General features: G+C 34.9%; 1 protein-coding gene across 3 annotated transcripts in view; it reads left to right on the plus strand.

Annotated features, from left to right (window-relative positions):
• fray (oxidative stress responsive kinase frayed) overlaps positions 1 to 23,712 on the plus strand; it is a 570,703-nt gene that overhangs the window by 503,418 nt on the left and 43,573 nt on the right. For all 3 annotated transcript variants that reach the window (XM_090411795.1, XM_090411792.1, XM_090411793.1), the window contains exons 14-15: positions 4,635 to 4,699; positions 16,784 to 16,836. In XM_090411795.1, coding sequence (XP_090267921.1) covers positions 4,635 to 4,699; positions 16,784 to 16,836 — 118 coding nt within the window. The remainder of the gene's footprint in view (positions 1 to 4,634; positions 4,700 to 16,783; positions 16,837 to 23,712) is intronic.

The following is a 23,712-nucleotide window of genomic DNA, read 5'->3' on the forward strand; positions in this document are numbered from 1 at the left end:
ATTGCACATGTTCCGGTCTACTGTCAGCAAAGTTATCATGAAGTGGACAAGTGATGGAACCACCAAACCTCTACCCCTTGAACTGGCAGGCCCAAGAAACTGATAAATTGGGACTGGCAAACTCTCAAACATGTTGTTATTAGTCAGCCTTAGCAACCAATGCAAATGACTATTGCATAAGCTCTGGAACGGATGCCAGGGACAGAATTATTTATTCTCCAGGAGGTGTTTGCTCTTGGGTTTCATGATTATACTGCAGTTCACAAGCCCTCTACACTGAATGCTTGCTGGAAAAAAATATGGCCTGAAGCTGTTCTGGAACAAAATTTTGTGCCTTCAGTGGATGCCAAGCTAAGTCATATAATAAACATTGCACACATTTTTGGTGAAGAGGGCTTTTGCGATATGGTTGAAAATGAAATTAATGAATTAATTGATGGGGAAACAGATTTAAATGAGGAGGAACTGGTACAATTAATAAATGACGTTGAACCAAATGGCAAGGAAAGTTCTGCTGAAGATTCTGATTGTGATAAATCCATTAAAGAATTCAGTTTAAAGACATTAGCAGAAAGATCGGTACTTTAACATTGGAGATCCAATCTGTGACATCTATTACCGATTGGTAACATAGAACATGCGTTCTACAGCTGTCGTCTTGCCCTGCATATTTGGAACAGATGTGTTGGGCATTCCATTGCCTACAACAGAATAGGTTATTTTTTTGCAATACCCACCACCTGTCAGCAATGGAGGTACTTTAACATCGGAGATCCATTGTTTTACTGTTACCGATTGGTAACAGTAGAACATGCATTCTACAGCTGCCGTCTTGCCCTGCATATTTGGAGCAGATGTGTTGGGCAAGACTCAAAAAATAACAGATGCGTTATTTTTTTGCAATACTCAAAAATCGCATTTTTTCCCATTGTTGTTTCTACTGCCTTTGAGAATGTCTTTTTAAGAAAATAGGCTTTGAAAGTTGCAGTGATGGCCATGTCCATGGATTGTAGCAGTGATGTCATATTTGGTGTGGAAAAAAACTTTTACATTCTCACACAGATCATTAAAGAGAATTTGGATGACCAGGTGCGTTGCCTAAAAGCAAAAGAGCTTTGAAAGCTAAGTTATTTCTCTTGCAATTAGTTTCAATTGTAGGGTAAAAATAAGATTTAAACTAATCTTCAAATAGACTTTGGTTAATCCAAGCCTTCTGATTCACCCGCCAAATTAGTAAAGAGTTCTTGTTGCATCCTTTTAAAGCCCTTGGGTTCTGAGTTCGATAGACAAGCAGCTGCTTCAATTTAAAAACTCCATTAACGTTCCCTCCAAGCATAACAGTTAAGCGATCTTTTGATACTTTATAGCCAGGCTACACTGCTTCTTTTTTTGATATAAAAGTTCTAGATGGCATTTTTTTCCAATACAGTCCAATTTCATCTACATTGAAAATTTGGCGGTAATCGTAATAATTTTCTTCGATAATTTTCTGCAGCTCAGCAGGAAATGTGGATGCAGCATCTACATCAACACTTGCAGTTTCACCTATTATTTTCACATTCTTTAGTCGAGCTCTAGATTTGAAATCTTCAAGCCAGCCTTTGCTAGCTACGAATTTTGAATTGTCTTCTTTATATTTAGGCTTAGAGCTTTAGCTGTGATATTATAGGCACTAATTGGAATTCTCTTTTGATTTCAGTCTTCAAATAACCAACAGATCTTCCGTTTCAATCATTATAGCACTCTGGTTACATGTGCATTGCATACTTGCAGATGTAGATGCCACTTTACCTTGCTCGCAATGCTCATCAGCTTTGGATATAATAGTCCATATTGTAGACTCGTTAATACCAAATTCGCATCCGATCTTACTTTTACTTTCACCACGTTTAAATCTTTTAATTATATCAAGTTTTGTGTCTAAGGTAATTACCTTCCTCTTCTTTTTTTCACTTAATGACCCAGTTGTGGGATTGCTCTTATTCTTTGACATGATCAATGGGCTGTAAAATTTACGAAGAACGTAATTTGTAAATACGTACAACAGAACAACTGGGACTTGTAATGCACCCACTCTTAATGCTAGCAGTGAAGTAACTGGCTGGCACTCAGCCTCGTGGCGTGATTTTCATGATTTTCACCCGTTGTTGTTTCAACTGCCTTTGAAATTGTCTTTTTAAGAAAATAGGCTTTGAAAGTTGCAATGACTCCCACGTGCTTAGGTTGTAATGATGATGTTGTATTTGGTGGGAAAAATAAAACTTTCACATTCTCACACAGATCATTAAGAGAATTTGGATGACCACGAGGCTAGCAGCCGCATGGCGTGAGCATGATTTTGCATGGTAAATTTAAAGACGCTTTAATCAAAACTCTTGCCGCGTTAAGCAAGGGATACCCGTATATCTGTGGGTTTGGATGTTATACCAGCTCCAGTCTTGCATGAAGCAGCAAAAGAATTGTCAGTGCCCTTGACCATTTTGTTTAATTTGAGTCTCGGGTCTCGGTTAGTCCCGAGGGGATGGAAAGAGGGGGGAAATAGTACCACTGCATAAGGTTCCAAGACTGCTGTTGCAAATTTTCGACCGATCAGCATATCAGAAGCCATTGTCAAGATTTTGGTGAAAGTAGTCAAGAGAAGAATAGGAATGGATAGATGATAACGGGATACTGTATGGGGGACAGCATGGTTTTGTGTAGGGTAGATCATGCCTCACTAACTTGCTCACGTTTTATAACACAGTGACGGCTGAGCTGGATAAGAGTAATGGGTTTACAGTCATACTGCTGGACCTTGTAAGGCCTTTGACAGGATATCACATGGAATTCTAATCAGCAAACTACAGCATATGGGGATGGATATAGGGTTGGTAAGATGGATAGGAGGGTGGTTGACAGAGAGATATCAGAGAGTAGAGTCCAAAAGACACCCTGTGACTAGTGGTGTGCCACAGGGTTCTGTTCTTGGACCACTACTATTTAATTTGTTCATTAATGATATCGGAAAGGATCTGAGAGGAACTATTCATTTGTTTGCACAATAGTGAATGCACATGATGTCAAAATTTTGCAAGATGATTTGGATAGATTGGGGGACTGGGCTAAGGAGAATGGATGTCAATTTAATGTGGCAAAGTGTAAGGTTATGCATTTTGGGGTGAAAAGATTAGCAACAGTATACCACATTGGTGGAACTGTACTCCAGGAGATTGACGAAGCCAGGGATTTGGAGGTGTTGGTGGATAGGGAGTTGAAGTTTAGGGGGCGCATTGCAAAAGTGGCTAAATCAGTTCATCAAATCACTTGGTTACTGAAGAATACTTTTACAAGCAGAGACAAGCAAGTTATTGTTCCTCTGTATCGAGCCTTGATAAGACTCCTATCTTAACTACTGTGCCCAGATCTGGGCGCCAGGGTTTCTTCTTGATGGGGAGGAGGTAGATAGGATCCAGAGGCGAGTGACCTGCGTAACAACCAAATTAGTGTATCTGAAATACTCTCTCTTAAGTGGAACTTCCATGATCAGTAACTCTTGAATATTCCATTCAACTGATTTACTGATTTTTTTTTTTTAATTATAAGTCTATATTGCAAAATAATGGTGATTTGATATTAATTTATGCAGTGAGCTTATTAAACACATTGCAATAAATAATATGATGTAGACTTATTGTAATGAATGTAGAAAAATTGCATGTTTCATCGAAAAACTCTCCAAAATAAAGTTTGGGAAATTCCATCAAATTCCAAATATACCCATAAGGTACTGTAATAGGGCTATACGATTAAGTTTATATTATTAACTAAATCAACAATTTCCTCTCAAATTGTCTTTTGTGTTTGTGATTTTTTAGGCCTTTTTTGTCATTTGTCATTTTCCTATTCCAGAAACTTAAGTTTATAGCCTGACTAGTCAGAAAAATAAATTTTACATGATTTCACACATTAACATGTATTGTTTTAGGGTTAGAAATGCAAAATAAAAGTAGTTATCTTCTTATTCTCATCACTTCCTCATGTCTAAAAATCACTGATAGAAATGAAAATTGCCGATAATGATGAAGGGTGGAGACCAGCTCTCTACTCGTTTCCAAATGTTAAGGCCTAAAATAGTTCTTCCTAGTTCCTTTCAGGATAAAAATTTGGTTTTAGAGGATTGTTTGGACTTTGTGTTCCATTACGTATCAGATATGTTGTTTAATTGGTCAGACTTGTTTAAGAAATTATCTGTTCTACTGACAATGTGTTTGCTAATTACAAAGGAGAAGAATAAAAATAGTTTGAATTTCTAAAATATATTTTCATGGAGATCTCCCAGGATAACCAATTCATAATGTTAAGTATGTAACCAATTCAGTATGGAACATTAATAATGGAGTGAAATATTGAAAACAATAAAAGTGCAAGAAAATAAATGTGCATAGAAATATGAAATGGCAATCATATAATACAGTAAAACAAAATGAAAAGATAAAATTGTATTATACATGATATTAATGATGGCATGCTGGCCAATTTTTCCAGTATGCTATCATTAATGATAGTGTTGTAATTCTCTCTGAAAATTAATAACATTCATTAACCTTAGATATTTGCAAGTTCAGAATTGTTTAAGAAAATTTCCTTAATTGTAGGCACCTGTTGAACCTGTTCAGGATCCCCCTACCATCCAAGTTATTAATTTAGTATTAAGGATACGGTAAGCAATTTTATTTTGAAGTATAAAATTATTAATGAATTTTAATAATTAATGTCAAACTAGTATCAGTGAAGCAAATTCTTGCTTTGATAAATTATGAAGATAGAATATTCACTTTAATATTTTAGCCATTGAATGTATACTTGTCATATAGTCATGAGTCCTTGTGGGATGATTTAAGAACTATTTTTGTATCTCACATCTGATATTTCAGTCTCATATTTGCTAATTTCTATAGATTGAAAACCATCTTGATGTGCTTTACATATCTTAAGATGTGCAAAAATTTTTACACACAAAATTTAGAGAAAGATGTTGAAAATTCAAGAATCTTGAATTTTCAACGTCTTTCTCTAAATCCAGGGTAATTTAATAAAAAGGTGGCACACCGTTTGGCAACCCCTATAGGGTAGGGATGACCTGCCATTGCTTCTGCCTGGTGTCTCCACCTCTTGGCCTGGCTCCCACTGAAGAAACCTCAATAAAGGTCGAAACTAGTCTAGGTAGTGGCCCTTCCCTTAATGCATAACATTATACATATCTGCAAGGAGATATGTTTTGCATTATGGGAGATACTGAGATAGGAGTGATGTTGGCTTGCTCCACCTTTGCTGCAAGTTGCCCGGTGTTGTACTGCCTTACCCCACCCCTGAAGATATTTTCAGGTGCAAACTTTGTTTGCTCACACTTGGATAAAGGATTAAACTAAATTTATTATACAAATATTTAATTTGATATTGATCTTATGTGTGTTATGATAAAACTGGGGGGGGGGGGCAAAGCTTGGAGACAAATAATTACATCAATAAATTTTTATTATTATTGATTTAATTAAATGATAATTACATCAATAAAAGTCTTTTAGCATTTTTTGATGTAATTAATTATCGATGTAAACTATAAATACAATACGTTATTTTCATTTTACATCGATTTTAATGATCTTTAATTCTTGGAGAGAAAAAAAAAGTATTCAGAATTAATAGTTTTAGCACAATTTCATATATAAAAAAATTTACAGTCATATTTTATTAAAAATCAACTAATTAATTAATCCCAAAATCCTAAATTAAATTATTACAGTTTAAAAGCAAAAAAAATCATAAAACTAACAAGTAAAATAATATTAAGTTACATACACTTACCTTTTGTGAAACAAATTTGTGTTTTTTATTAATTATAGTGAAACAAATTTACAATTTACACTTCACGCATTGACACACTAGACATGGGGTAAACGAATTGTTCACGAATCAGAAAAAAAGATGAACCATAAACAGGAACACGTGTTTTATTGCTGCAATAAAACACTTATTCTATGGCTATCCCACCATGGGCCGAAACAGGCCAACTCATAATAAAATTTTAAGACAGACAAAGCTTACATATAAGCTTATAAGACATAAGGTTACATATCTCAATCACTTTTATGATTATAATTTGTGGAATTTTTTACTCGATCCCCAGAGGGAGAGTTCCCCGTTTACCCCCCTCCCTCTGCAGACGCCCATGATCCCATCAATAAAACTACATATGATTGCAGTTTTATCAATGTATGAAAGTTTTGAGAGTGCATAGCTCATTAGCACTCACCTTAACTGGCAGTGCAATTAATTGCAGGATAACTTTGAATACTTCTGCGTAGAGTGGGGGAACAATGTTTGTTTTAAGATTTATTAGAAAACAACAATGAAGGAGAATGCTATAGTTGGTTGGTATATTTGAAATACTCGAAGATGAAAATATGTGAACCATCATTTATAAGATATGTTGTTGTTGTCTTGTCCTTTGAAGAGTCCTAGATGTTTCCATGTGCTCCTTGAACTGCTTTGGCTATGTCGATTATTTTGTTTGTATAGAGCTGTTGTTCAATATTAGGATCTATTTCTTCCAAGGCTGCTGTACTTGCTGGACAGGTAAAGATGTGAGTAGGTGTCAGTTCGGTATTGGGGAAGTTGTTGCAGTTTCTATATGTTCTCATATCATCTGTATTGATCTTCATTCCTCTATAATGTCCTGTTCGTAGTCTTGCTATTGTGGTGGAAGTCTTTCTGTCAGCATTGACTTCGGAAATTTGATGTTGTTTCACTGATTTCAGTGGAATTAGTTTAGCTTTTGCTAGTGCATTAGCATCAGCAAGAGTTATGCGAATTTCTTGGTTGAGCTCTCTGGCCTCTTTTGCTAATTTAGCAGCTGCTTCATTGTAATCAATGCCTACATGAGCAGGAATCCATTGTAAAATGCAACTTTTTCCTAAACACTAGTTGATTCAAGAGTTTATGTGTGTCTTGTTGTGAGCTTGGTATTGCCATTTTTGATTGCCTCCATAGCTGATCTTGAGTCACTGTAAATTATAATTCCTTCAGACTGTTGAGATGATGATAATTTTAAGTGGGCTTCGAGTTCTTTATTTATTGCGTAAAGTTTGCTTGTAAAATTGGAAGCAATTCTCCTAGATCCAACTTTTGTTGAAAGTTTTTTACCTTTCAGGAGTAGGAGAACACCAGCGCCTCCATTAATCATATTGGTGTCTGACAATCCATCAGTATAGCAATAACCTGCTTGTAGGATGAAAGGTTGTATTTAGGCCTTTTTCTTTGAGCATTTCTTTTGATTCTTTTTTTTGCACAGAGTTTGGTAAGGTTTAGATTTATGGAGGTATTTGGAGGTAAAGGACTGAAAAATAGAGGTTCTTTGTTTATGTGGGTATTTAGCTGATCAAGACTTTTCCTTCCTGATAGTGTCATCATATTGTAAAGTTGATGATCTATGAAGTCTGTATTTTTGATTCCAATGTTCATAAGTTTTTAGGGAGATATGATCGCTTTTGTAGCTTCTGATATTATTTATGAATTTTATGGTGGCAAATTTTCGTCTGTCCTCCAGCAAGTCGAGCCCACATTCCTGTTGGGCTCTGATGTTGTTAGTGGATGAGATTGCACCAATGATAATCTTTGATGCTTTTGCTTGTATTTTGTCTAATTTTTCCTTTACCGATGAGGCCGAAGGTGACCAGATAGGTGCTGCATATTCCATTATTGGTCTTATTAGTGTAGTGTAAGTAGTTTTGATGATTTTTGGCTTTGCGCCCCAATTTGTTCCACAAAGCCTTTTCGGTATATTTAATTTTTTTAGCGTTCTGTTGGAAGTATTGGAGATGTGTTGTGCAAAACGTAATTCTTGATCAAGCTTAATACCAAGGTATTTTGGATTTGTGACTTTTTCAATTCTTATTGGAAATTCTTATTGGTTAAACCAAAATAAAAAAATGATGGTACAACATGACAAAATTTCATGCCGGCTGGGGCGTCGCCCGGTTAAACAAGGCCCCCGTTGTTTTCGCCAGGGAACCAGGACAAACAGCGAAAAGTCAGCTACTGGAACAAATCTGAAAACAAACCCCAACTCAACATCACCAGAGTTAAAGATCGGTACTATCAACGTAAGAAGCCTGAATGGCAAAGAAATGGAGCTAGTTGAGGAATTAGATAAGTACCAGATCGACATAATAGGGGTGACTGAAACAAAAAGACCAAAACTGGTGAGATCTTTCTGAGCAATAAATACAAAATGTTATATTCAGGCAATGACAATCAAGGAAAAGAAGGAGTAGCCATAGTATTCAACACAAAATACGAGGCTAATCTTCTTGAATGGCAGTCAGTCTCAAGTAGAGTAATGTGGGCAAATATGAGAATGGGGAACTGGACAATGAGACTTATTTGTGCCTATGGTCCCACAGAAGGTTCTACTAAGGTAGAAGTGGAGGAATTTTTTGAGGCTTTAGAAAAAGCAACTGACACAATGAAAAAGGAAAAGTTGGTCCTTGTTGGGGATCTAAATAGTAGAGTAGGAAATGATTGTGAGACATACAAAAATATTTTGGGAAAATTTGGAGAAAAGAGCAAAGCTAATAATAATGGCAAATATCTGTTGGATTTCTGCTCAGGACATGGACTGGTTATTACTAACACCATGTTCCAACATAAAAATGTGCACAAATTCACATGGAGAGAAGAGGCTAGGAATAAGAAAAGTCTCATTGACTATGTTATTGTTGATAGTGATGTTTTCTCCCTGGTGCAGGACACCAGAGTGTACAGAGGATTTGAAATTGGAAGTGATCACTATTTAGTCTTGAGCAGGATAAAATTGAATTTCATATTGAAAAGAATAAAATGTAAGAAAGTTTTAAAGCGAATAAAAGTTGAGCAGCTCTCAGATGTGAACTGTAGACTAAAATACAGAAATATTATTGAAAAGAAAATGAAAGAGTTTGAGAACAGGAATCAAACCTTGGAGATTCAGTGGCAAACTCTGAAGAAAATATTGATTGATTCTGCCAGAGAGGCATGTGGTGAGGTTGTGTGCAAGGATAAAAAAATCAGAACTCCCTGGTGGACACAGGAAGTTAAAGAGGCAGTGAAGGAAAAGAAGAAAGCATATCAAAAGTTCCTGGCAAATAAGTCAGCTTTTACTCTTACAGAATACAGAGACAAATGTAAGAAAGCTAAACAGTGTGTAAAACTAGCTAAACAAAAGTCATGGGAGGACTTTGGCAAGAATATAGAAAATAAATATCAAGAAGGTGGCAAAATATTCTGGAGGTTGTTGAAGAAGCTTAGGAATGGAGGAAAGAGTGCTGTAAAAGGAATTAGAGATGATAAAGGTGAAATGAAAACAGGAGAAAAAGATATCCTTGAAGTATGGAGTAATTACTTTGAAAAACTGCTAAATGAAACAAGCAGTGATGACAGCACAGTGATAAAAAACACTGACCAGGCATGCAGTCAGGAATACATATCCATACTTGAAGTAGAAAAAGCCATCAAAGGCTTGAAATGTGGAAAGGCAGCAGGAGTAGATGATATTCGACCAGAAATGCTGAAGTATGGTGGTATAAGAGTCTTACAGTGGCTGCACTGCATAGTTCAGAAAGCCTGGACAGAGGGACGAATTCCTGATGATTGGAGTAGAGCTCTCATAGTACCCATATATAAAAAGGGAAATAAAACTGAAAGTGAGAATTACAGAGGTATTTCCCTACTGAGTGTTCCTGGCAAGATCTATGCAAGTATACTTGAAAAACGGTTGAGAAGAATTGTGGAAGAAAAGCTTGGTGAAGAACAAGCTGGATTCAGGCCAAATAGAGGCTGTCAGGATCAGATCTTCACTTTACGACAAATAGTCGAGAAAGCATGGGAATATAACAAAGATCTGTATTTAAGTTTTGTCGATTTGGAAAAGGCATATGACAAGGTGCCAAGAGAGAAGCTATTCAATACGCTGCAGTTATATGGTGTCAATGGGGCATTATATCAAGCAATACTTAGTCTTTATTTGAGTTGTGAGTCAGCAGTTAGAATTGAAGGAAGTACAGGAAGATGGTTTAATGTTAAATCTGGTGTGAGACAAGGACATACATTATCCCCTCTGTTATTCATTATCTATATGGATCACATTATGAAGGAATGTGGTATTGAACCTGATATCAAAATTGGAGATGTTAATGTCAGCTCTTTGCTTTATGCGGATGATGTTATACTTCTAAATAAATCCGCTACAAGTCTGCAAGATTCTCTGACTAAATTGAATAGCTGTTGTAATAGATATGGTATGAAGGTCAGCAATAAAAAGACAAAGACAATGAAAATAGGCAGAATCATTGAGAATGTCAACTGTGTTGTGAATGGAGAACCTGTGGAACAAGTAAAACATTTCAGCTACTTAGGCACAATTTTTTCTGAAGATGGTAAACTAAATATAGAAATAGACAACAGAATCAGCAAAGCTGGTATGGTGGGAAGTCAATTGAATAAATTCATATGGAATAAGAAAGAAATTAGTCGGAACACTAAATTAGCTGTATACAAGACTGTGTTCAAACCAATTTTAACTTATGGATCTGAGAGCTGGGTCAGAAGTAAAACACTTGACCAAAGACTAGAGACCGCAGATATGAGAGTCCTGAGAAAGATTAGAGGCGTGAACAGATGGCATCAATGGCAATATCATATTAAAAATGAGGATATTAGGAAAGAACTTGACATTGTCAGCATCCAGGAATGCATTAGCAGAGCTAATCTCAGATGGTATGGTCACTTAAATAGAATGGGCGAGGAAAGATTAGCAAAACAAGTGTTCTCTGCCAGGTTGGCAGGAAAACGACCCAGAGGAAGACCAAGATATAGGTGGATTGATACGGTACAAAGTGCCTTAGACGATAGAAATATAAGATCTGATAATGTTGGAGTCTTGACAAGTAACAGACTGATTTGGAGTAAAATTGTAGATAGAAAGTTAGTAATTATGTAATTTTTTCATGTAGTACTGTCATATCCTGTACACCCCTTGAGCGTACATGGCAGGAATTTGATGATGATGATGATGACTTTTTCAATTAGCTTGTTGATGATCATGACTTTGGGATTGTAGGAATGTCTATTTTTTCCTGTCTGTACTAAAGGTGCTTAGTTTTGTTTTGTCTGGATTGGTTTTGAGTTTAAGTTCATCTGACCATTTTTCAAATCCTCTCATGGATTTTAATATCCTCTGATTCTTTGATTTTAGCACTTGTGTGCCAGATGGCTATATCATCTGCATAGCAAGCTACTTTGATGTCTTCTGTAAGGTAGGGATGAATGTTATTGACATATAAAAGGAATAGTAAGGGACTGAGTACAGAGCCCTGGGGAACACCTGCCCATGTTCTCTGCTCTATTGATGTTGCTGCATTGATTCTAACCTTGATCTTTCTTCCTCTAATGAAATCAGCAATCCAGTTTAAAGCATTTCCTCTAATTCCAAATTATGTACTGTTTCCAAACATGATCGAAAGCAGCAGTCATATCAAGGAATATGGCAGTTGTCTTTTTTGTTGGTTTTTCCTGAAATGAGTCTATTATTGTTTGGCAGTAGTGGAATAATTGATCTGTTGTTGAATAACGAGCTCTATAGGCAGTTTGGTAGTAGTTAATTTTCTTATTTTTTGTCAGCCAGTACATGAGCCTGGAGTGTATGATTCTTTCAGTAATTTTACAGAGTATGCTGGTTAATACGATAGGTCTATAGCTTTGACATTCTGCAGTATTTTTGTCAGGCTTCAGGATGGGTACAATAACTGATTTTTTCCATTCTTTTAGAAGTTTGCCTGTTTGTCAAGAGGTATTGAGAATGTCCAGAAGTTGTTCTTTGCGTTTTTGCCAAGGTGTTTGACCATGTGACCAAAGATAAGATCATTACTAGGAGATTTATTAGGTGCAGTTTTCTCGATTGATGAATTTAATTCACTTAATGTAAATTCTTCAGAGAAGATGTCATTAGTTTGGTATGTTCTTGCTTGTTTTAGTATTTTACTTGTGAGTTTATTGAAGGTCTTGTCCTCTGTGTTATACTGAAGTTTGGAGTTGTTTGAATGGGTTTTTACTGTGTTTGCAATTTCTCGATCTGTAATAGCTTGTTTCCCTGCATTTATGAAGAAGTTTTTTTCTGTTGGTTCTCTTCTTTGATATTGTTGTCTAGGATTCTAATAATATTCCAGTGTTAGCTGTCTTTTCTTCGGTCCAGGTTACTGCAAAGCTCTGCCCATTTCTCTTGTTTGCACTTCCAAATTTCCTGCTCTATTTTGTGTGTTATGTCCATTAATTTCTTTCTGGATTCATCAGTTTTATTAATTCTGAATTGTTCATTGATATTGTCTCTTTCTGTAATCATTGAATCAGTATTGTGATCTTTCCAGTATGGTATCCAGGTTTTTCCGTTTGCCTCTTGGTACTGTTGCTTTGGCAGCTTTATTGATATGAAGTAAGGATTTGTAATTTTCTGCCAAGGTTTCCAGACAGGTTCATCTTGACAGAGGCTCTCCAAGATTTCAGTAAACCTTGTCCAGTCAGCTTTTCTGAAGTTCTATGTCCTTTTGATTTGCTGTTCTTGATCAATCTTGAAGTTTAGTGTTGTTATTATGGGTCTGTGGTCACTGATGGCATTTCCCAAAATTTTCTAATGTGCACTTGATGCAATGCTATAATTAATAGCAGATTCAGTTCCTGTAGTTTTAGAGAGATAGGTGCTCTGTCCATTGTTCATTGTTGTGAGTTCCAAAAGAGGTCTTCCAATTGTTGACCTCTATGGTCTAAATCGGGGAAGCCCCACATTGGGCTTTTTGCATTTAGGTCACCAAGTATGATGGCTGTATCAGTTGGAGCTTCGCTTAGCTTTTCAATGATGTCTGTATCAATATTTGTATTATCAGGGTGGTAGACATTTGTGATTGAAATAGAATGGTTTGGTAGGTGTATTTCAACAACTTCAGCTTCTATCGAACTATTATTATTTAAATATTGATTTAGAATGATTTCTTTGAATTTGATTTCTGGGGTCTTCAAAAGGATAGCAAGTCTGCCACCTGCTCTTTCCTCTCTATCCTTCCTAAAAACTGTGTATCCTTTGATGCTGAAATTCAGATTTTTGTTCAGTCTTGTTTCTTGCAGACAAGCAATATGGATATTATTTTTGTAAAGCATGTATTTAAGTTTATCCATTTTTCTCTGAGTACCATTGATATTGAGTTGCAAAATGTTAATATGAGTCCTCGTAGCATATTTCTCATCAGGAGCCCAGATGCGGTAGCATTGGTTGATTTCTTTCTATGACTCTTCATTGGAAAATTGGATGCTGTTGCCACGTTAGTCATCTTGAAAATGGAGAAATTTGGTCAAAAGCTTCAAGTGGCCAGGGGAGCCACAAGGAGGTGTGGTCAGACTTCTCCCCCTCCATAAGATATGTTAGAATAGGAAATGAAAAGAAAGAATAAGTGTGAGTAGAAATACTTTCATTAATGGTAAACAAATTAATAATTAACATTTGTGATATGTGTGTCCTATAAGTTGCTGGGTAGAGCAAATAGCACGATCCTATAAAGTCTAGACATAAATAAGTGAATTTATGATGACATAATTAAAAAAAAAAAAACTTACGAGGAGACAGAGAATGGCAGGAATAAATATCGTTTGATGGAGCAGCAAATCATCTCGTAAAATTTGTTGGCCATGTGTATGGGCCAGAAACCAAAAAATATGTGTTTCTCTGGTTTGTGTATATTTCGCTCTGTTTTCCAAGAAATTTCTTTTGTTTACTCAGTATACATGACATCCGATCATTATCGGAATTATCCACACTTTCAAGAATCCTACATTCATTGGGTTTTTTTTTTTTTTTAGTATCAGCAGTTCTTCTGTCTTATTAATCTTATACATGTTGGTATTTTGTAAAATTGTGATTTATTACTTCATCTTTATGATATGTAAAACATAAAAAATTTCCATTTTGGATTTTTTGAGGGCCACGGTGAATTAACGTTCGCTACAGGGAGTGCGCGACATCAAAAAGGTTGGGAAACACTGTTTTAGATCATTCAAAAATTCGACACATTTTCTTGAAAAAATTAGGGATGTTCAAATCAAAGAGTCTGACTTGTTAGTCAGTTTTGATATTGTTTCCCTTTTTACCAATATTCCATTAGCTGACACTATCAACTTACTATGTGATGATTACCCTCCAGATATTTCAGCTGGAAAAACAAGATCTACAAATCCATACTGGACTTTACATTCATGCTCTTTCCCACCATCATACTTGTCAAAAATCTGACTCAGAAATTTAAGACTGGTACATTAAGCTCTCTCTGCTCTACAAATGCTACTCTCTCTCTCTCAGGAAATAAATCACACAAGTCCACCTTCCTTGCTAATGGTTTACTGAATATCAACAAAATCACTGATCCTTATGGAGTTTCCTTGTCATGTGAAACTCATCATGGCAATGATACAGAAATGTCTGTTATGTTACTGTTTCTTATGTTAAAGGTTTCACTGTAGTTATAGCCAAACTATTTAGATCTATTGGTCTACAAGTGCCCTTTCGCCCTATTAACAAGATTTCTACTACTTTCCTGGGCTCTGTAAAAAGATAAACTTCTACTTTTAAATCCCTTGCCAGTGTAGGTTGTCATATTTTGGCCAAATCAGTAGATCGAGAGTGTGTCTCTATCTACTGATTTGTGTGTCATGTTAAACTTTTAGATTACATTAAATGCTATGAGCCTGAACATTCAAGATTTGCAGAAAATGCTATCTCCACCAAACATGGAATCCTCTGGAACAAGATTAAAATTCTCCATAAAAGTAATGTCTCATGTAACACTTATATAAAGTTACGAAACCTTGCTATATGATCTGAACCAAAACAGAAATGATGAACTGAAATTATCCCTTTTATGGGAAATAGTACTTCACGAGTTTCAGTAATAATTAATTAATTTATTTATTTATATATATATATATATATATATATATATATATATATATATATATATATATATATATATTTCTGAGGAACAGAACTAAATAGTTTGGTTATAACTACAGTGAAATACTTTGGACACATTGAAAGGCTGGAAGGAGGACTTCTCAAAGCAGTAATAGAAGGTAAAGTTCCTGAAAAAATGAGGAAGGGATAGACTGGAAGTGGTGGGGTGGATGGTGTGTGTGGAGTGACTGATCTTCAGAGAGTTGAAGACTCCAGAAAAGCATACAACAAAATCACCTGGCAAGGACCTCTGTGGCACAATCACCAAACATCTGATGATGTCCAATGAATAAATGGATGGATTGTTATCAAAAATAAAATAATAAACAGTTTATAATTCACACCCAAAACCAGAGAGAACAGTTTTGTTGATGATAATGTAATCAATTATCCCCCTCCCCTCATCATTTGAAACCTTGTGGTGGTGGTGGTGAAACATTCCAGTCTTGAAGATCTTCCACAACCAGTGCCTTAATGCATGTACACTGGGTATCTCACTTGTGATGCACATTGGGTGAATGCAGTTATATGAAGTTTTCAATATATATGTGAATGGTCTTAATGAGACAGAAAATATCAAATGTAATTCTGTTTGCAAAGTTTACCTTATAAATTTTGAACTATGATTAGTTCATAGTTCAAAATTTATAAGGAAAAATTTGTACCTCTCCTCACATTATTATTATTATTAAGAGAGACCTCCAGGGAGTCAGAGACTCATTGAGAGAGGCCACATACTACACACCAGCTATCATACTTATTCTTGAATTCATTCACACTGCTTGCGCTCACAACATCCAATGGCAATCTATTCCAATCACGCGCACCCTCTGAGAGAAAAATCTAGCCCTCACACCCTTCTTGGCAGCCTTCATTCTCAGCATCTAAGGATGCCCTCTCATCCTTTCCCCACCTTCCATCAATTGAAATCCTGTATGACCCTTTCAGAAGTTTGTAAGTCTCCATCATATCACTCCTGTTTGCTAGTGTCTGCAGTCTACAAATTCTCAATCTGTCTTCATAATCAGTATTCCAGAATCCTGATATCATTTTTAACACTCTCCTTTGTACTCTCTCCAACATATCAGAATCACAATGGAAACCAAGAGACCAGACCTTCGCACTGTAGTCCAAGTGAGGTCTTATCAAGGCCTTGTAAAGAGGCAAAATAACATTCATTTCAGCATTGCAATTATCTTTTGAGTTGTATTTGCAATCTTTGCCACATGGCCTCTTCCTATCTATTAACACTCCAAGATCCCTAGCCTCATCAGTTTCTTCTAACCTAATCCCACCAATATGATACGACATGGGATATCTAATCATGCCAAAGTGAATGACTTTACATTGAACTGACACCCATTTTCCCATGTCCACAATTCCAGCCTATTCAAATTTAATGTTATCATTACCCAGGGAAAGGCAGAAGTTTTGTTAAATATTATTACTATTCCAGAATAAACTGAAAAACCATGTTATATTATAGTACAGAAGAAAGTGTATTTTGATATACTGAGTATATAATATTTGATAGTTTACATGTGGGAAATGGACAGATAATTAAAAAGTTTAGAGGATGGGGTTGGGGGGGGTTATGAAATATTTATAATTGTTCAGAATAGTAAACAACTCACTCTTGAAAAATATTGCCATTTGATTTATTTATTTTTTTTATTCTATAACTTTTTATTGACGTGTAAATGATTATTTTTATTGTAGAAATCAACGGCGAGAACTAAATGACATTCGGTTTGAGTTTACACCTGAAAGAGGTAATTTAATTTTTTTTTTTGTTTAATTATTTAATCATATATGAAATAAAAACAGTCTGAGTCTTATTTTGATTTCATAAGAAATAAATTTCAATGACAATATGTACTTTCTAGTTAGAAATATTTCATTTTTGACTAAAAAGTATATCTACTTATAAGTCTGTTAAAATCTGGCTATTTGTTATTGTTGTAATAAAATTATCAGTAATTCTTCTGTGGGTGATCTCTGATATGAATGTCAGCAGTTGAAGTTATAAATACAGTATGTCTGTGAAGCCATGCTGTACCTCTAGAAATGGTGTGAACTGTATCCATTCAAACTATGCAAGAGCTCAGGGAACTGCCATAGCAGGAGTATGTGAGTCTGAAACTTCGGTGTTAAATTTTTTCAGTGATTAGGCATGGTTTTATTATCTGGCTATAATCCATAGTGTCACTACAGATACCACTACAAGATCTCAAAAGTGTATGCTGTTTCATATCATGTAGGTAGATAATCATCCTGAAACTTCTTTGAGAGGAAGTAAATATCTAATACTACATTGCTTGACCTCTATATTAAACAGTCGAATAAAGCTAAAATTTGCAGTGTATATTTCCATCAAAACAGTGTGTTTCTGCACATTACTGATACTCATTTCAAAGAGTATTATAAAAATAAGCTATGCTTTATGAAAAAAAATGAGACTTCTTTAAGTATCTTCACCAATTTGGAGGTTATCCTTTTGCCATCCTTTTAATCTCGTAATAGACGCATTTCTTTAAATCATCAATCCAAGAAGTTCTTAGTCTACCAGGGGATCTTCCCTGTAATTTTCCCTCCAGTATTTCCAGAGAAAATTTCCCTACTGATCCTTTTAATGTGTCTTGCCATCTTACACTTTCTCTTTATGAGGTCTTCCAAAAGCACTCTTGTGGTTTCCATTAACTTTAGTACCTCTTCATTAGTCTTTCTCCTTCCAGTGAAAATTAGGAAGAATTCATTTTAATGAATAAAAAAGAGGTAAAACCTGAAGTGGTGTGATTGTAGATAGACATTATGTAGTATATTTTATGTCATTCTTGTATGCAGGTATAATTTTGCCATTAAAATAGATTGAAACTAGAAATAAAATAACAAATTTTAATAGATCCTAAGTAGCAAATTAAATTCCATTCAGAGAGGAATTATTACTCCAAATTGTTATTTTTAAAAAAAAGTTAATTTTTAATGTGATTCATAACACAGACAAAACAATTTTGATAATGAATTGAAAAAAAAAAAAAAAAACCTTTAATGATAATATGGATATAATAAGGATCTGTATTTAAGTTTTGTAGATCTGGAAAAGGCATATAACAAAGTGGAAAGAGAAAAGCTGGTCAGAACTGTAGTATTATATGGTATAAAGAAGACATGATACAGACTATATAAGAATTGAAGGAGGTGCAAGATGATTTGAAATGAAAGTGGGTGAGAGATATAAGGGTGCACACATCTTCATTATTCATATGAATCACATTATGAAGGAAAATGGCATTAAATTTGATATCAAAATTAGATATGTTAATCTTAGTTCTTTACTTTATGCAGATTATGTTGTACTGCTAAATAAATCAGTAGAAAAGTGCAGGATTCCTTCACTAAATTGAATAATTACTGTAGCAAATGTGGCTGGAAAAGGGCCAATAAAAAGACATAACTATGAAAGTTGGCCAAAGCATAGAAAACTTCAGAATGCATTGGAAGTTTTCTATATTCTGGCTGTTATTATTATTTTTTAATAAGTAAAACAATTCAGCTGTTTATGCACAATTTTTAGTGAAGATGGCACATTAAATATACAACAGAATAAAACTAAAGTTAGCATGGTGGTGAGTCAGCTGATTATAATCAGCTGACTCACCACCATCACCACATTCTGTATAAAGATAATTATCTTTATACAGAATTAAAAAAAAATTAGTCAAAACATTAAAGTAACTGGACATAAGACAATGTTCAAACCAATTTTAAGGATTTGAAGACTGGTTACTAATAAGACACTTTTCAAACACTGGAGACCATAAACATTAAAAATTCTAAATAAAATTAAAAAAAATATATATATAAATATATATATATATATATATATATATATATATATAAATTAGGTGAGAAAACAATCTCATCAATGGTAGAATCGTATTAAAAATGAATGTATTAGGAAGGAACTTGATATTGTTAGCTTTCAGGAATGTGTAAGCATAGCTAATCTCAGGTGTCATTGTCACTTAAACACAATGTGAGAGGAAAGATTGGCAAAGCAAGTGTTTGATTCCAAAATTGCAGGGGGGATTAAAAAAAAAACTCAGAGGAAGATCAAGATCTAAGTGGATTGATGCAGTTAGAAATGCCTTAGAAGACTGAAATATAAGATCTGAAAATATAATATCATTAGGATTCCTTTCAGTCTAAACATTTTTCTTTTCTTTTCTTTTTTTTCCAAATTAACTTATTATCTCTCAGGACTCCAGTATTGTCAGATTACATTAATCCACTTAGATTTTGATCTTCTTCTGGCTCTTTTCCTTCCATCCTAGTAACAAGCACTTCTTTTGCTAATCTCTCCTCTCCCACCTTAGAATGACTCTGCTCACATATTCCTGAATGCTAACAGTCATGTTCCTTCCTACTATCTTCATTTTTAAATTCTAACATTGACACCATCTGTTCATTGTTTAGATTATATTTGGTCATTCAAATATATTATTAAAATGAAATATATATTGATCTTTAATTGACCATGATTTATAAACTTCTATTACCAATAATTTTTGCCAATGGGGCTGTCCAGCTTCTTCAGGGCTTGTAACATTAAGAGAAAAAAAAACTCAAAGTGACTAGTACAGAGAAAATGGAGTAACGATATCGTATAAGTTAAACATTAAAACAGAATGCTTAACATTACACACATGGAGCGTGTTGTGTTAGTCACTGTTATGAGAGCACGTTCTGTAGTTTTGAGTGAAATTAAATTCTGGTAGATTGTGAGTGATCTTATTAAGGTTTTCCATATGTCAGCAGCTGTTATCATATGGCTCACCTTTTTCGTCATTGCCTTAAATCTAATTATTTTAAATGGAATGAAACGATATATGAGCAACTAAATGGCTTAACTGTGGGCAGCCCCCTTTTGCCGCCCTGTGCAGATCTGTTCATGGAAAAGCTAGAAACAGACATCCTCTCAAAATTAGACACAAAACCTTTAGTGTGGTGGAAGTATGTAGACGATGTCTTCATAATTTGGAGGGACACAAAAACAACTCTTTTGGACTTTTTTAACCAAAATTAATTCTGTTCATCAAAAAATACAATTCACTTTGGAACTGGAAAAAGATAATCAATTACCATTTTTGGATACCATAATCAAGAAACTAGTAGATGGACATATCAAACTAACAGTCTACTGCAAACCAACACACAGGATGCTACCTTCATTTCAAATCAACTCACCATATTTCCCAGAAGCTCAGCATAATACATATGCTCAGAAATAGAGCCACGAACATCATCTCAGAAGAAAAAGAACTCTATGATGAAATTACTCATATATCAAGAGACATTAATAAAAATTGGCTATCCAAGGAATTTAATTAACAAGATTCTTCATAGAACCCACACACACACACACACACACAACAACCTACCATCACTCAATACAGTTCGTCCATAGTTATTCCTTATGCTACAGTATCCGAAAAGATCATAAAACATTTTAAACCTTTCAACATCAGAGTTGCGTTCCAACCAGTCAAGACTGTCCGTCACGTTTTAAGATCGCCAAAAGACATTAATGCTTTTTTCAAACATGCTGGAGCGTACAACATCCCATGTGTGCTTGTGGTCTAAACTATATAGGACAGACGTCGAGAAGCCTCGAAATCCGAAAAAAAAGAACATATAGGAGATGTTAAAGACAACTCAGGTCTAGCCCATCATTTCGCGATTACTAACCATAACCATTGATTGGGATAGAAGCTCCATGCCTTACCTAGAAGAAGATTTCGTTGTAGAAATTTCAAGGAAGCCGTTGTAGTCCTCCATTCTGGAGAAAATCTTAACAGAAACCAGGGAATGGTAATAGCCTGACATATGGAAAACCTTAATAAGATCACTCAATCTACCAGAATTTAATTTCGCTCAACACGCTCCATGTGTGTAATATTACGTGTTCTGCTTTAATGTTTAATTTATACGATAGTGTTACTCCATTTTCTCTGTACTAGCCACTTTGAGGTTTTTTTTTTTTTTCTCTTACCATTATAAGCCCTGAAGAAGCCGGACAGCCCCATCGGCGAAACTTGTTGGTATTAGATGTTTATAAATCATGGTCAATTAAAGATCAATATATATTTCATTTTAATTATTGATACCATCTCTTTGCTCTGTTAATTTTTCTCAGCCTTCTCATATTCAGTCTTTGACTAAGTGTCTTATTTCTAATGTGGCTGTCATATCCATAAGTTAAAATTGGTTTGAACACTGGTCTTGAAAATAAAATAAAAAAACCATACCAAATGTTCCTAGCAAATCAGCAAAGTCCTAAAAGAATACAGAGAAAAATGTAAGAGCTAAGCTATGTGTAAAAGTAGCTAAACAAAAGTTGTGGAAAGACTTCAGTAAGAAAATTGAAATATCAGGAAGGTGGGAAAATGTTTTGGAAGCTATTGAAAAAGTTTAGAATTCTTTGCTTCATGCAGATGATGATGTGCTCCTAAACACATCCAGTCTTCAGGATTCTCTAACTAAATTGAATGTAAACAACTGTACGAAATTTTGCGTGAAAATCAGAAATAAAAAGACAAAATATGAAAATAGGCAGGAAAACTTCAGCTACCTTCTGAATGGAAAGCCTATGCAACAAGTAAAATATTTCAGCTGTTTAGGCGCAGCTTTTAGTGAAGATGGCAAGTTAAATCTGGAAATAGACAACAGAATAAGCAAAGCTAGTGTGGTGGGGAGCCAGTTGAATAAATGTATATGGAACAAGAGAGAAATTAGCCAAAATACAAAATTAGCAGTATACAAGACAGTGTTCAAACCAATTTTAATTTATGGATCTGAGAGTTGAGTTAGAAATAAAACACTTGATCAAAGATTAGAGACCACATATATGAGGGTTCTTGGAAAAATTGGGGGACCTGAACAGATGGCATCAATGGCAGAATCATATTAAAAATGAAGACATTAGGAAAGAACTTGACATTGTTGCATTCAAGAATATGTGAACAGAGCTAATCGAAGGTGGTATGGTTGATTAAATAGAATAGGAGAGGAAAGGTTGATTCCAAGATGATAGGAAAAAGACCAAGGTCTAGGTGGATTGATTCAGTTAGAAGTGCCTTAGAAGAACAAAATGTTAGATATGATAATATTGGAGGGCTGACAAGTAATAGACTAATTTGGTGGAAAATTGATGATAGGAGACTATTAATAATGTAAACTTAATCATGTAGTGTTGTCATAGTAGCTTGAACACTCCTTGAGGGTACGTATCAGGGAATTGATGATGATGACTAAAAGTATGTGCAAAATTCTCTTTCTTCTACAGAATCACCATTGATAATACTGTTTATTGTTTTCCCTGTTATTACCATCAGCAATGAAAAGACAAACTATGAAAATAGTTTCTTTTTATTATTAATTCACATTTTCCCTTTGCTCGTTAGATTCAATGGCCTGTCAGTCGAATAACTTGGCTTCTGGCTTCTTTTGAAAGTATTAATACTCTGATAAGACAGTTAATCCTATCTGCATAGCATATTATTGCTGTCAGTTATGTGGGGGGGGGTGCAGGTGTCCTGCTGGTTTGCCTGTTTTATGGGATGAAAAACCAAAGTTTCTGTAAAGGAAAACCCTGCCATCTAAATATGAGACTAACTCATCCTCAATTGAAAAGACCTGACAAAGGTTCAGTGCATTGTAAATGGGATTCAAACCCCAGTCTTTCCAGCCAATAGGGCTTCATTGAAACCTTTGAATTTCTTACTGTAGTTATTCAGTGTTAATGAATGCTGTGATATGCATTAGATTTATGTTTGAGTTTGTGCAACATTTATCCATGGGTTATTGTCTGTTTGTTACCTTGTTTGTGTAGGCTTTGTTGCTTTTTTTGTCTCGTATTTCTGTGAATATTAGTTGGAAGTTCTTGTATAAAGATACAGGGTAATTTATTTTGAGTAAGCATTTCCAGTCTGTATTTTTTATAGGGTTGTTGACAATGCTCTTTACTATAATTGAGTATTGGGGAGGAGGTTGCATATAGAAACGAAGCTGAGACAAAGTTGTGATCAGCGATTTTGGTGTTAATTACTGATGAGGTATATGCATTGATGGGAGCCCATATATTGATATGATCAATGAATGATTGTGTTAGTGAATTGTTGAGTATTTCTTCTCTTGTTGGGTAGTTTATGGTAAGGTTTATGTTGTACTGACTTATATTGTTAGTGCAGCAGCTTAGCCATGCTTCTAATTCATGTAGAAAGCTGAGTGGATAATTATCTGGGTGTCTGTATGTTATGTTTGTCATTATTTGTAATTTCCAAAATTGTTTCTGCACATTCAAAATGAGTTTGTTTTTCCATCACACTGTTTTTTTGATAAATACCTCCTCCTCTTTTGTTTGGTCTACATAAGGTGTAGGACTGGTAGTTATTAATGTTGTATGCATAAGCTTCTGTGTCATTTATTGCACCTTTGGTTGGGATTAGTACATCTATGTTTGTCAAGGGATGTTGAGCAGTGTTTCTTTACGCTTCTTATGTTTGTGTGTAAGCTGGTGAAGTTGGTATTTGTGGAAGTGTTGTTTGTCCATTTCTTCAAAGTATCAAAGACATAGTTTTTTTCTGTTT

Source organism: Typopeltis vanoorti, chromosome 22 (assembly GCF_054136105.1).
Source record: "Typopeltis vanoorti isolate ZY-2024b chromosome 22, IOZ_Tvanoo_1.0, whole genome shotgun sequence".
NCBI lineage: Eukaryota > Metazoa > Arthropoda > Arachnida > Uropygi > Thelyphonidae > Typopeltis > Typopeltis vanoorti.